The 12,881-nt window shown below is 41.4% G+C and overlaps 1 protein-coding gene across 1 annotated transcript; it reads right to left on the minus strand.

Annotated features, from left to right (window-relative positions):
- On the minus strand, positions 1–5,309 carry ppm1ka (protein phosphatase, Mg2+/Mn2+ dependent 1Ka). Its single transcript, XM_030773922.1, has 7 exons — positions 5,227–5,309; positions 3,748–4,326; positions 3,444–3,544; positions 2,505–2,670; positions 1,488–1,632; positions 1,173–1,307; positions 1–381 (listed from the first exon to the last, which is right to left on the minus strand). The coding sequence occupies exons 2-7, from the start codon at positions 4,179–4,181 to the stop codon at positions 250–252; spliced, it is 1,113 nt and encodes a 370-aa protein (XP_030629782.1). The 5' UTR covers positions 4,182–4,326; positions 5,227–5,309; the 3' UTR covers positions 1–249.
- Positions 5,310–12,881: the final 7,572 nt, after the last annotated feature.

A 12,881-nucleotide genomic window follows, 5' to 3' on the forward strand; every position in this document is an offset into this window, starting at 1 on the left:
AACAGTAGCAATACTGATGTAATACATTACTGACTGAAAAATGAGATATTGTGAATATGAGGTAAAAATAGTCAGTGACCTAGAAGAAGAATTCATGAATCGTTTTGTAACTTGCTTAAGGTCATTTACTAACAAAGCATACCAGCCTAATACAAACTTGAAGAGTGCCCTGTGCTAATAAAGTGCTCTTACGCCAGAAGGCACCGTTTGAGACAAGAAGAGTTTTTAACGAGCCCTCACTTTTTCTAATTATGCCCAACGTCCACTGGAGGCAAAATTCCGGCTCATGGAGTAACTGTATGCAGAATTCTGTGGTTTACCCCACGCACCGAAGGGAACGATGATAGTTGTACTGTTATCCTCTGAACCATACTGGATAGCCTGGTAAATGAAACACCACACACACACACACACACACACACACACTATGGTAAATGACTGCAACTGAGACAATAAAAACAATCAGCATATAACAAGTGAAAAGAAGTACTGCAGGGGTTAAGCTTAAAACAGAAATAAAGCTAAAGCTATATGAAGTTGCTGGCCTGGGTCAGTGCTTGGGAAACACCATTCCAAATTCCAGCTGCTGTTGGAGAGAGTGTCGTCGGGCTAGCTAAGGACACATACCCTCCATGTTCTATTTAGATCATGTTCACATGAAGAGACACTTGTAAAGGATACAACACTCCATCAGGCCAGATGACGTAGACTGTCTCGCATTGGTTAGATCAGTAACACTGGCCTGAGCCTCACTCTAATAGTCATTATAAATCCAAATCTATCCAAAGGTTAATTCATGTGCTGCATCCACATGGGATAGTTCATAAACTGGCCAAAATTTCATTATCATTATATTATTATTATTATTATTATTATTATTATTATTATTATTGTTGTTGTTGTTGTTGTTGTTGTTGTTAATACTACTACTACTACTACTACTACTAGTAGTGGTAGTAGTAGTAGTAATAATAATAATAATAATAATAATAATAATAATAATAATAAATCAAGTGTGGGCATCAGGCTGATTCTCAGACATAGCATTTGAGTTCGTGGACAAATGCTAAAATTTGTGCTTCAAATTTCTGTGTAAGTGTACAGAGCAAAGTCCCATGTGTACAGTTCTCATCATCCCTGTCTGAGGAGAACTTTCTGGATTACAAACAGACCTGCTGAGTGATGACATTAGCAGCCTCCATGGGGTCATGGCACTGACTGATGACATCACAGATCTCTTGGTTGCTCATGATGAAGTTGATGCCATCAGTTGTTAGAATCAGGCAAGAGTCATGAACATGCTGTATCTAAGAGTGAGAACACGAGGTAGTCATTAGATTGAACAATTAAAACAAATAAACAAATAAAACAATGCAGGGAACTAAGCAACACTGTGGCTGATTTTAGGCTAATATCAGACTCACATCAGAGATCAGAGAGCAAAAAAACAAAAACGAACAAAAATTTCAAACGATCAATTCTCTTACTGTGACTCGTGTAGTTTCTGGCTCTGCAATGACTCCACTCTTCTTTAAGTCAAAGTCTCCAATGCTGCGAGTCATAGCCAGGCGTCCATTGACATTGGCTTGGCCAAGACTGTTCCACGTCACAAAACCCCCACTCTGTCTAATCCTGACAGAAAGACCACATGGACACACCTAAAGCATCTAACACATACACAAAAACTCATACATCATACAATCTTAGCAGGGGTCACCGAACTTACATTAAATAGATTACATTTTTCCTTGTTAAAGCAAGAATTATTTACCAAAATATCATTCAAATCAGTTTATTTTTTACTGCTAAGGTTGGTGCAATTATCCTTCACAAAAATATCAACAAATTTGCCCCTGTCATTGTTTCTACCACACTCTCCTGCAGTCAATCAGACCTCTGTCACCTGCTCATCCTCTAACCGGCTCATTACCCCGTCATCGTGTTCATTTGTTCATTGTTTCATTAAGTCACATGTATACATATTACTTAGTTTCCTTCAGTCAGCTGCAGTCTCCAAGTCTCTCCCTTTCTTGGTCTTGATGTTCCTGGTTAGCGTTCCAGGTTTTGGGTTTTGACCTTAGCCTGTTTACCATTAGCCCTTTTTCTGACCTGCCTCCAATAGACAGACATTTGCGTCAAGAACATGGTCTGTGTTAGTGACTTGGATTTTGCATTATGTTTTGGAAAAAAGACTGCCTAGCAAATGCATCCCGCATCTATGAGTATCTTTGACTGTCCCCTCAAAAACCTGAGCTTTATGCAAGTATTTTCACATGGATTTAAATAAGTACTTTGTACACATTACAGTGACTCTTCTGAGCACAGTTGCAGCAATTTCAGTTCTACATTTATTTTACTGTGAACTGATGGAGTCCATGCACTATTCCGGTCAGGTTAGTAACACACAGGTTCTGTTCCAAACATACCACATCAGACCGTAAATAACATTCCTGGCAGGTCAGTGACCTTTTGTGTGGCATGCATCCATGTGGAGGGGTGCATACCTCTGTTTCTCGTCCTTTCTCTCAGGCGTGTGGTCACTGGTGAGCCTTTTGGCTTTGCCCTTTCTACAAAGCAGAGCACGGCTGTCTCCAACGCTGCCCACAACCAACTCGATGCCATCCCTCAGTAATGCCACTGTCGCTGTGGTGCCCACTGTCATAAGGGATGCTGAAGAGAGAGAGACACACATTAAAGCTCTCGCATAGATGCATGTGCACATGCTTAAACAGACACACACACACGCACGTGCACGCAGCACACAAACACAAGCGGCCACTCTCAACATTTTGGGTTTTTTTTTCACTGTTCTACACTCTAAAGATACCTGTAAGTCTTAAGATTTGTGCGTCCCAAACAAATGTGCTCATTAATAACCACAGTGCATTTACACTATATTATGTAAAATCATCTTTAACTACCATCAACACTGAGTGTCTGTGAGGGGATAAAAATAGCAGAACTGCCTATAACCAGTAACTAGTGACTAGTTACTTGCCGAGTGTATAACGTGATAAAGTACAAATAAATAAAGTGATGAAGAACATTTTTTTTTCATGTTAGTAAACTCTAGCCTTTAATATTGTCTGACTGATTGGCTCTTATATTCTGGACTACCTCCATCTACTTTCACAGCACTTGGAAAATTCTCTGGAGCATGTCAAAAATAAGCACTACCTATGAGTATCTTTACATCAACCACCCGACCATTTACAAACATTTGGTTTATCCATGAACAGAGTACATCAATCTCACAATATTTGTCCATCAACACAGAAAGCTGGGACACTGTTCTAAGCACTTTATCGTGAGTTTCTGATAGTATTCAGCTGTATTAGAGAAATATATGTAAAGAGTTGTTGGGAGAAAGCGTTTTCTACAGACAATGTGGAAGGGGTGAGTACAGCTTGATCAGGCCTGAGAGTTGATCGTTTGTCTCATACCATTGCCATAGTGCTGAAAATGTGACGCAAGTGCTGCATCCACCTGCAGAAATGCTTTTGATAAGACACGTTCCAAATCCTGCTCTGCTTCCAAACAGTCCCTACAAAACACACGGCACGGAAACATACCGAACGTGAGTAAAAATTACACGTGTGTGCGTCTGAGTTTGTGTGTATCGTGTTTCCATGAACATACCTGATGTAGTATTTGTGTGAGCATGTGTGGTGTCAGAGAAAATGCCATGTGCATTTAAGAACATGTCGAGCTTGATTTAACTGTTTGTGTGCCAGCGTATTTGTTTACTTGATGTATCTCTCCATGTATGCAGAACAGAAGTCCGCAGCCTGGGGCCCTCCGTGTCCGTCAAACAGGGCAAAGTACAGCGTGTCGGGTGTAAGCATAGCGATGCGTAGGCGATCCTCATTGTCACGGCGATGACCTATGAGGGAGGCATAGCCAACGTTGGCCAGGCTGAGGTGCGGGATCGGTTTTCCATAGCGGATGCTGGGCGGGAGCAGAATGGGTTCATCAAGGCGGTTGTCCCAGATCCCAAAAGAGTCCCATGTACCCGGCTGGCCACTTCCGTCGGCGTCCAGGCGGGAACTGTTTAACCGAACCCCCAGGGTTGACAGCCCACGTGCACACACACATTGACCAGGAAACACGACCATAGGCCGGCTGCCCAAGGAGAGAGAACCACGGAGAAGCCGAAAGATTGAGACCACAGAATGAGCCATTGGAAGGAGAGAGAGAGAAAGAGAGAGAGAGAGAGAGAGAGAGAGAGAGAGAGAGAGAGAGAGAGAGTGAGAGAGAGAGAGACAGAGAGAGAGAAGGGAGAAGGTGGAAGGTTGATGATCCAAACTTTGTGGTCCGTATAACCTCCTATAAGAAAATACATAAAGAAAAAAAGAATGTTTTACACAGATGACAACATATCACTATCAGTAAGTCATAATAAGGAGAAACAGTATGGCGTGTGTGTGTGTGCCCAAGTGTGTGTGTGTGCGCTTCTAAAGGGATCTCTCAGGGATCTTCTCTTTCCTCATATGTCTGACATACGTATACTCTTCCCATGACGCAATATGAGTGTGGTGTGTGTGTGTGTGTGATGAAAGAATATTATTATTACTCATGATTCAAACAACTTATTGTAATATAGTCTGCTGCAATATATGCGTGGATTACGTATTATCTGTGTGTATGCGTGTGTGTGTGTATGTGTGTGTGTGTTTGTGTCTGTTCTGCTGTTGTTTGTACTCTTACCCAGAATATTCGGCAATAACAAAGCGTGTGCATAGTGTGTCACCAATGACCTCCAAGCGAGTGTTTGGGGTCAAAACAGACCAGCGCGTGAACTAATGAAAACATTCTTAGCGGTCACACCGTGACTAACAATGAACTAACTCTGTCTCAATTATATCTAAAAATGGAAACAACAACAACAACGTTTTTCTCGAACAACATGACGATGTTGCGCTTTGAGAACAAATGAATCGAACTGAAATGAATTTTGAAACGGGTTACAAAACGTCAGTCGTTCATTTAGTGACTGCCCTGCCTCAACTCAGTTAAGCCAGACCAATACAACCAATTCAAATTCAGGCAACGAAATCTTTGCTTCATGCAATCAGACGCGAATAAAATCTTATCAGAATCTTAACAGTCCAGAGCCACTGAAACATTTACTATGCCAAAACTGCACCTGACACTCCCTTAACAGTACAACGCTGGGGCCTAAGCTTACATAACGTTCTAAACAACGGAACAGAAATAGATACCTACCTTTAGCAGAACAGCGGGCGTGACGTCTTTGATAATCGCAAATATGAGGAGTTGCGGACAAGACCCCAAAACGCCGCTTTCACGCTCCAAAGGAGTGTTTGAAATCTTGGCTGTGCCTGGAATATCTCGCATTCACGTCCCAAACAACCAATCGGAATTCGAGACCTGCCCACTTCTCGTCCAATCCTTTTGCGGGGTGTGTTCATATTTGGCTGCGATTTGATTCCGTTCAGCTATACATCGATTCATGATTGAACGTACAGCGGTATTACATTGCAGCTTCAAATATCCAAATATTTAGTTTAGTTTCGTTTGCTGTCAGCTACGTAGCAAACTGTTAATGAGTGTTGTGTATTACAGTATTATGATATAATGAATTACATTCAATGACTGCAACAAAATACAAGTGTACGAAATTATACCTGACACATTTTAAAAAGTCAAGATTTTTGTTAACGTCTTGAATGGAATCGCGTGCAGAGAGTTTTTTGCTGAGCTGTATGTTGTTCGCAGTTTGCAATTCGTTTCATTTGTTCGTAGTTCTGCTTCGTTCGTCTGGTTTTTCCTACTGCTCCACGAGGTGGAGACATAGTCAGAAATGAGAAAATGTCCTGAGTGTCTCCACTTTTTTTTTTTTTTGAAACAGCACAGGATAGTTTATCCAAAAAAGTTACAAATTGTACTATTGTGTGAGCTGTGTCCATTGCTATCACTGTGACTACGATTAGACCTGTGACAGACTGGATTAAATGGCTCCCTTGCTTACTGCCGTTAAGATAATCGCTCCAAAATTAAATGGTATTTCATATTAATGGCTTGTGGAATGAAATTATATGACATATTTGTCCTGTATTAAAAATGGGGCCACAGTTTGAGGTGTGACTTGTGTTCTAATATCCACATGGTTCCGCAGATTAACAGTTAAATCATATCTATATTGTTAGATATTCATAGCACTGCACACTGATGCTTTTATACATCATCAGAAAAAAAGCTAACAAACAAACAAGTAAAATCTCTTGATAGGTTAGTCCAGTCTGAAACTGAATTGATATTATTTAGCTGCTTTACAAACAGGAGATAAATAAGTACATTTTATTTAGTTTACTGTCATAACTAAAATGATGAAAACATGAAAAGCGTTGTAGCTGTTACAGCTAATTAACTCAGTTTTTTTAATTAATGGTAGAATGTTGTTTTTGTTTATGATTCACAGTCTGTTGTGCTGAGTAAGGCTGGAATTTACATTGTTTAGCCTACCATATCTTTTTCTCATGAAGGGGTATACTAAATGATCACTAGAAGTGTGCTTGCGTGTGTGTGTGTCTGTGTGTGTGAGTGTTACTAAGTGTGTTTGTCAGTTGTCTGTTGCCTTTATGTCTATGTAAATGTTTTGGATTTTGTGCCATCAGGGACTACCCCACTATTGTCATAAACCACCCCCCCCCCATCACCCAGACACACACACACACACACACACACACACTTCAATGTTTGAAATGCCATGCTGTTTTTACACTATCTCCTTTGGCTATGAAGCTCTGTAGCAGCAGGAGAGAAACTGCAGGGAATCACATAGGACCACATAGTAATATGCACACACACACACACACACACACACACACACATACATACACATACCCCCCCCCCCCCCCCCCCCCACACGCACACACTCACACACCAAGAGAGAGAGAATAGGTGGATTACAGCACAGTTCTCCCTGTAAACATGATCTATGAATAAAACATTAGCGAACAGAACTCTGACAAAACATAGAGTGACTCTAATGCTGTCTAAATCATTCATAGTAAGAAAGGGAAAGTGGAAAGAAAAATGGAGAAGTGGAGCAGAAAGGAAAAGACACAAGGAGAGATGTAAGGGGAGTGGGGGACAAGAGGGAGATTTTAGAGGGGGGGGGGGCTGTTTGACATAAAGTGATTTACACACAGTTCACCTTACTGAAAGTGGGGCAGGTATTCCACTGGGAGAGAGAGAGAGAGAGAGAGAGAGAGAGAAATCCTACAGCTATGTCATGAATTATTTCACACATACTCATTTGAGAGGGTATTGCCTGATCTAAAAATAACACGCACCTGAATATAAGCATTATGAAGTGATAATGTCTCTTTGGTGCATGGATACATATGTGTGTGTACATTTGCAAATGTACATTGTCTGGGTTGTGTGCATCACTGTGTGAGTGGTACCAACATAATACAATCAGCCAGGAGGTCCATGTGTTTTATCTAACTCTCCTCTGTTTTCCCTAAGTCCATTTATCTACCCTTCTCTTTCTTGTCAGAGAACAGGATTCATAATGGATCAGATGAAATATTAACCAGCAATGGAAGGAATTACATTGGCATGACACACGCAAGACTCAGGAGCCAAACTGAACACAGCAAAGTCAGGAGTTGAATGCTGAAGTGCTTCAATAGGAATCGTGGTTATTACATTGTTACATTACATGATCTAAATAACTGATTACATTAAGACATCCTCTTTAAAATACCATGACAGCAACGCTTGCCTGAAAGATTTACAGTGAGTACCAGGCAATATGGTGCACAGCTACACAAACACTGTTGGTCTTTTAAAGTACATGTGTCATCCAATTTACACATTGCGTGGAGTGAAATTACATGCACAATATTGCTTACAGTGCTGTTGCTACATTGTTCTCTAAATAACAAAACTGTTGTTCTTGGTTGATAACATTACACCAACTGTTTCTAAGTTTCTTCTTATGGACTGTGCAAAGGTCTAATTGGACTGTAATCTTAAGGTTAAGTAAAACAGAGCCAGAGATAGAGGCAGGAATAAAATGAATAAATTAGTCATCTCAACCATGATTTATATTCAGAAAGTGTCTGGTCAGAGACTGTTAGAGACTGAAAAAGTCAGAAGAGCATCTCTGTGACTGCAGTGTCTAGCGCTATATTGTTCCACACGAGTGTTCAAAATTTCAAGTGCTGAAATATTCTGTAGGCTATCAGAAATGAACTCATGGTCATCAAGTGGGTAGAGTGTGATGGGAGCATCCACGCTGAAGTGTCCTCAAAAATAACAGTCGCTGAAAAGTACTAAAATTACTGACATTTTCTGAAGTTTCACCAAGTGTACACATTGTACCACTGTCACTCCGCCACAGATTTAGGACTTGGCCTCATGCAGCAGTTTGGCCGTCGGAAGAGTGAGCGGAAAGCCTTTCCTCTCTTTTTTGGCACTGCCCTCTTCCCAGGTGAGGCCTCGGAGAGGGAGATGGACTTCCGCAGGGTTCCAATGCGCCGCTCATGTTCTCTGATCTTACACTGGAGGTGGTTCTGGATGGCAAAGCCCAGCGATTCCAAATCCAAAGAGGCTCCGTAAACCTCCCACGTCATGCCCTGTTCATCCCAAACCACTTCTTGCACTGGCCCACTTTCTCCTCCCTTATTATCCCCCTCTGCTGCTCTTTGCTGCGGTGCTGTCTGGTCCTGACCAGTCTGGGAAACAGAATCAGGTCGTGTGTCTCTTTCTGTGGCTTTTGGTAATGCTGGTCCATTCGGGGCTGCCGTGTTCCCAGAGTGAGACTCACTGCCCATGGCCACAGGTGGGGTTGCATTGACCGACTGGTGTAGTTGGCCACACATTTCAATTTCTATTTTACAGACATGTTGCAGGGGTGGTTGGTGGACAGTTGGTGACTTGTAAGGGGGTGGGCCAAGCCTTTTAGACACAGCTCCCGGTCCAGCAGCCTGCACAGTCACTGATCCTGACAGGCATCCAGAGTCACTGCTCCGTCCAGAATCTAATCCATTTTCCTGGCTCAGGTTCAGAGAAATCTGTCCTTTAGATAGTGTATTGACTTGGCTGACTTTCGTGTTATAATCAAGCTCAGAAACATGGGATAGTGGAGTTTTTGTTGGGGTCATAGATGTAGACCTGTTGCAGACCTCCACCACTGCCTGCACTGCTACATCAGCAGTCAGGGGCCCAGCATCCTGTCTCTGAGTCTGGACACCAGGAAACTCCTCAACAGTCATCGTTGCTGCGTCCCTACAACTCCTCAAGGGCAGAGCTTTCCTTTCTTCCCTCTGTCTCCCCTCCATGTCTTTCTCTCTCTCTTGAGTCGTGACATTTCCATCAGTCTTGTGTGCTGTTTTGCTCTTCTGAGATGCAGGGTGGTCTGTAACCCATGGCAACAGCTGTTTCCTGTTTTGAGGAGAGAGTTTATCCTCGAGAGGGTTTTCGTCTCTCTCCAGAAAGAGGTCACTATGTGTGAGACTCTGCTCTCTCTGTGTCTCCTGAAACACTTCACTCCTGTCTCCTTGCATTTTCTTTTCTTCTGTCTGTATTTGTTCCATTTCATGTTTCAGAGATGCCTGCTCACTCATGGGTGTACAAGTTTTGGGTTGCTGCAATTTTTCCTGAAGTTGTGCATAATCAGTATTTGCTGTGCCGTCAGTCATTGTCTGTCCTACAGACAGTCCCACCTCCTTACTGGCCAGTCTATTGGTCATGTCAGTTTTTTCTGCTTTAATCACGGTGCCTGGGGAGGATCTAAGTTTTGGGCTGGAGGTTGCTCTGGGAATATGTGACAAAGAGGTTTTATGGAGGGCTTTTGACGAGTCTGTAGACATAGTTTGAGATACTGCTTTATGTGGACCCTTTGGGGAATCTTTTGCAGTTACCGGTTTGGTGTTTTTGATCTCTACTGACCTCCTTGCATTTGGTGACTTCAGTCTACGCTCATTTGTCTGTGTGATCACAGTAGCTGTGTTAGCCTGACCTGCACTCTCCACGACTGATGCCGAGGTTGATACAGTTAAGGTTGTAGCCATTTGGTGAGTAGGTATTTTTGTTGTACCCACTGGTGCAGCATTGGGTGTCATAGCTGGATTAACTGAGGCTCCTTGGGTTGTGGTGATTAGTGTTTTAGTGTTAGAGCAGCCTTTCTCCTCACCAGTGGTGTGTCCTGATTCTCCTTGTCCATGTTTCCTCATGCTCCCTCCATTCACTTTCCTGCTGCCAAGAGACATGTTTTCCTGTGTGTGAACACTTGAGGATCTGGATACAGTATTCACACCTGTTCCGGACTTTCCACTCCCACATGGTTCGAGGGGACCAGAGTGTGGCTCCATTGCCATTAAACAGTGTACACAGATGAAGGAATATGGTTGGCTGGTTTCAGTGATGTAAACAGTGGAACAATGCCAAGGCTGATAAAGAGAATAATTTTAGACCAGATTTAAGTGGGTCTCACCTCATAGCTCCTTGTAATGGACTGTGACAGCATACATGTATACCGAAACATTTTTTTCTGACATCATAGCAGGACTTCCCGATATGTTTCAAAATATACATAAAAAAGCACTAAAGATTCAAAATGAATGTTTTGAAGAAAGTCAAACTTGACATATTTCATAAATGTATTTATGGTTTTATTCAATATTTCAAAATGTACTAATTTAAAAGTATAATGACATTTAAGCGGAGTGTACCTGTCGCCTTAGCGTTTCTGAGAGAGATGAGGATGGAGGGAGACTTGATCACTCCATCTTCCTGGTCAGAAGCATAAGCGTAAGGGTGGAAGGAACTATTCAGAACCCAAAAGGTAAATATAAAAACAGACATAAAAATGTCAGACAATCTGAGATTCCACATTAGTCTGGGAGACTTTTTTTTTTTTAACTAAGTGTATAAGTACCATTTTCCAACAACGAAGGAGTATACATCATTAAAACGCTTGGGTTATTTCAATGCTTCAAGTAAAATATTCCCTTCAAAAGTATCAAAAGTACTGGGTCATTCAAATGATCAAAAATGAAATTATTCTGTTCCCGATGTAATCGATAAAAAGAAAAATCCAAGAACAGAATAACGTTATTAGTACACTCTTTGAACTGACACCCTAGAGATAACGATCGTATCGAAATTAGTTCAATAGAACGGTAACGGATTTATGCAGGCTGAGGAGAACACCTTTTGCTTCCTAATCAGACAAAATTTCTCTCAACTTGACCTCTGAAGACAGATAATGAAACGTGGAAAGAATCGATGTTCTACATTGGTCAAAGACATACTCACCTTGGGAAAAAATCCAAATTTAAGTGGCTTCAATTTCCTAATTGCTGTTCTGTGCATCATACGCCGTGATCCGTCAGAGACCCAATGAAGCAGTTTAATTCCCTTCCCCACTCGATCTGCTCCGTTGTCCTCCTGGTTAAACAAATGACGATGCTTCAAATCGGCGGGAGCATCAGCAAAACACGCACAACGTATATGGGTGAAGGAAATGGAATGATGTTCCCGTAAAAGAGACGAAAAACTGAAAACTAGGTCACATTGATTGTCTTTTGGATTGTGTTTGCCTGCCCGCTGTCTCCGCGAAATGAGACGTCAAAGTCTGTGATATTTGTTTATGCGTGCCTACAAGACCACCAAAGGACCGGCGAGATGTAGACTATTAGTCATGCAGCAGTGGCATCCAAAGGTGTTTCAGACAAGTCTCTCATGTTAACCGCGTGTATGTATGAACTTAAGTTTTCAATACGTGGTTAGGTTAATTCAAACGTTATCAACGTCTCTGTGTAATAAACTGAAAAATGATCTGAATGTGCTCTGTCGATGTGATAAAATATGGATTTAGGACACACAACTTGGAAGATTATTTAAAATAAAAAAATAAAAAAATAGATAAACAAAAATTAAACCCATTCCGTATTTTAGTAATAAATAAACAAATAAAAATCACACATGAGTTTTTGGCATCTACTGTGAGAAAGCCAACTCAGCTGATCAGTTTTTCCTTAGCAGCAAACTATGGTCATTCTATGTGCATCACTTAGAACTCATTTGTATAGCTGTTGCTTTTCATTTATAACCAGAGCACTGAAAATTGGCAAATATGAATGTGAAGACTCTAATGCTTTCAAATGGCTTCAGGAAATACCAGCCAGCCGCACTTGTTTAGTTTAAAGTATTACTCTAATTTCTTCACACTGGTAAGACTGAATAAGTATGCAAAAATCTCGCTTGATCTCCAGCATCTCTACTACAGGTGTAACTGGCTGCTATTCCTCCGTAAAACACACGGTCTTTGAGCGTAGTCTAGAGTTTGAAGTTTAAAATTCTTGAGTCTCACAGTTAGATAATTAAGCAAGTGGTGCTCACAACCAGCTCCTGCATCCTCACACACTGGTAAATACAAGGGTTCTATTGATATACAGCTCTATTCATATCACTGCGAAATTCAGCAAGGCTCATTAGCAATAGGTCACCTTATTCCAGTCACACCCCTGCTGAGGGCCCAATTAAAAATGGCACATCATAGCTCCTATGCTGCATGCACAGACCAAACAAGTACTGGAAATATTTTCAATGTCATTGCGTAGTACTTATAATATGAACTGACAGAAATTCCATAGAAATTCGATTGATATGGTGCAAAGTGGCACCAAATACAGGCTGTGTTATTGACCAACATCAGTCAAGCCTTAATTTAGATTCATCCACACTGGGTTGTTATTTATTTTAATGTTTCCAAAGGACTACATTAGGTATTACAACTTTTAAGCATCACTAAATCTACTAAAGTGTCGTTAGTGTAGATTTCATCATCTCAGCCTACAAACTATTAGATAGCTCACCCTAGCATGACCACTGACAAAACC

Source organism: Chanos chanos, chromosome 5 (assembly GCF_902362185.1).
Source record: "Chanos chanos chromosome 5, fChaCha1.1, whole genome shotgun sequence".
Taxonomy (NCBI): domain Eukaryota; kingdom Metazoa; phylum Chordata; class Actinopteri; order Gonorynchiformes; family Chanidae; genus Chanos; species Chanos chanos.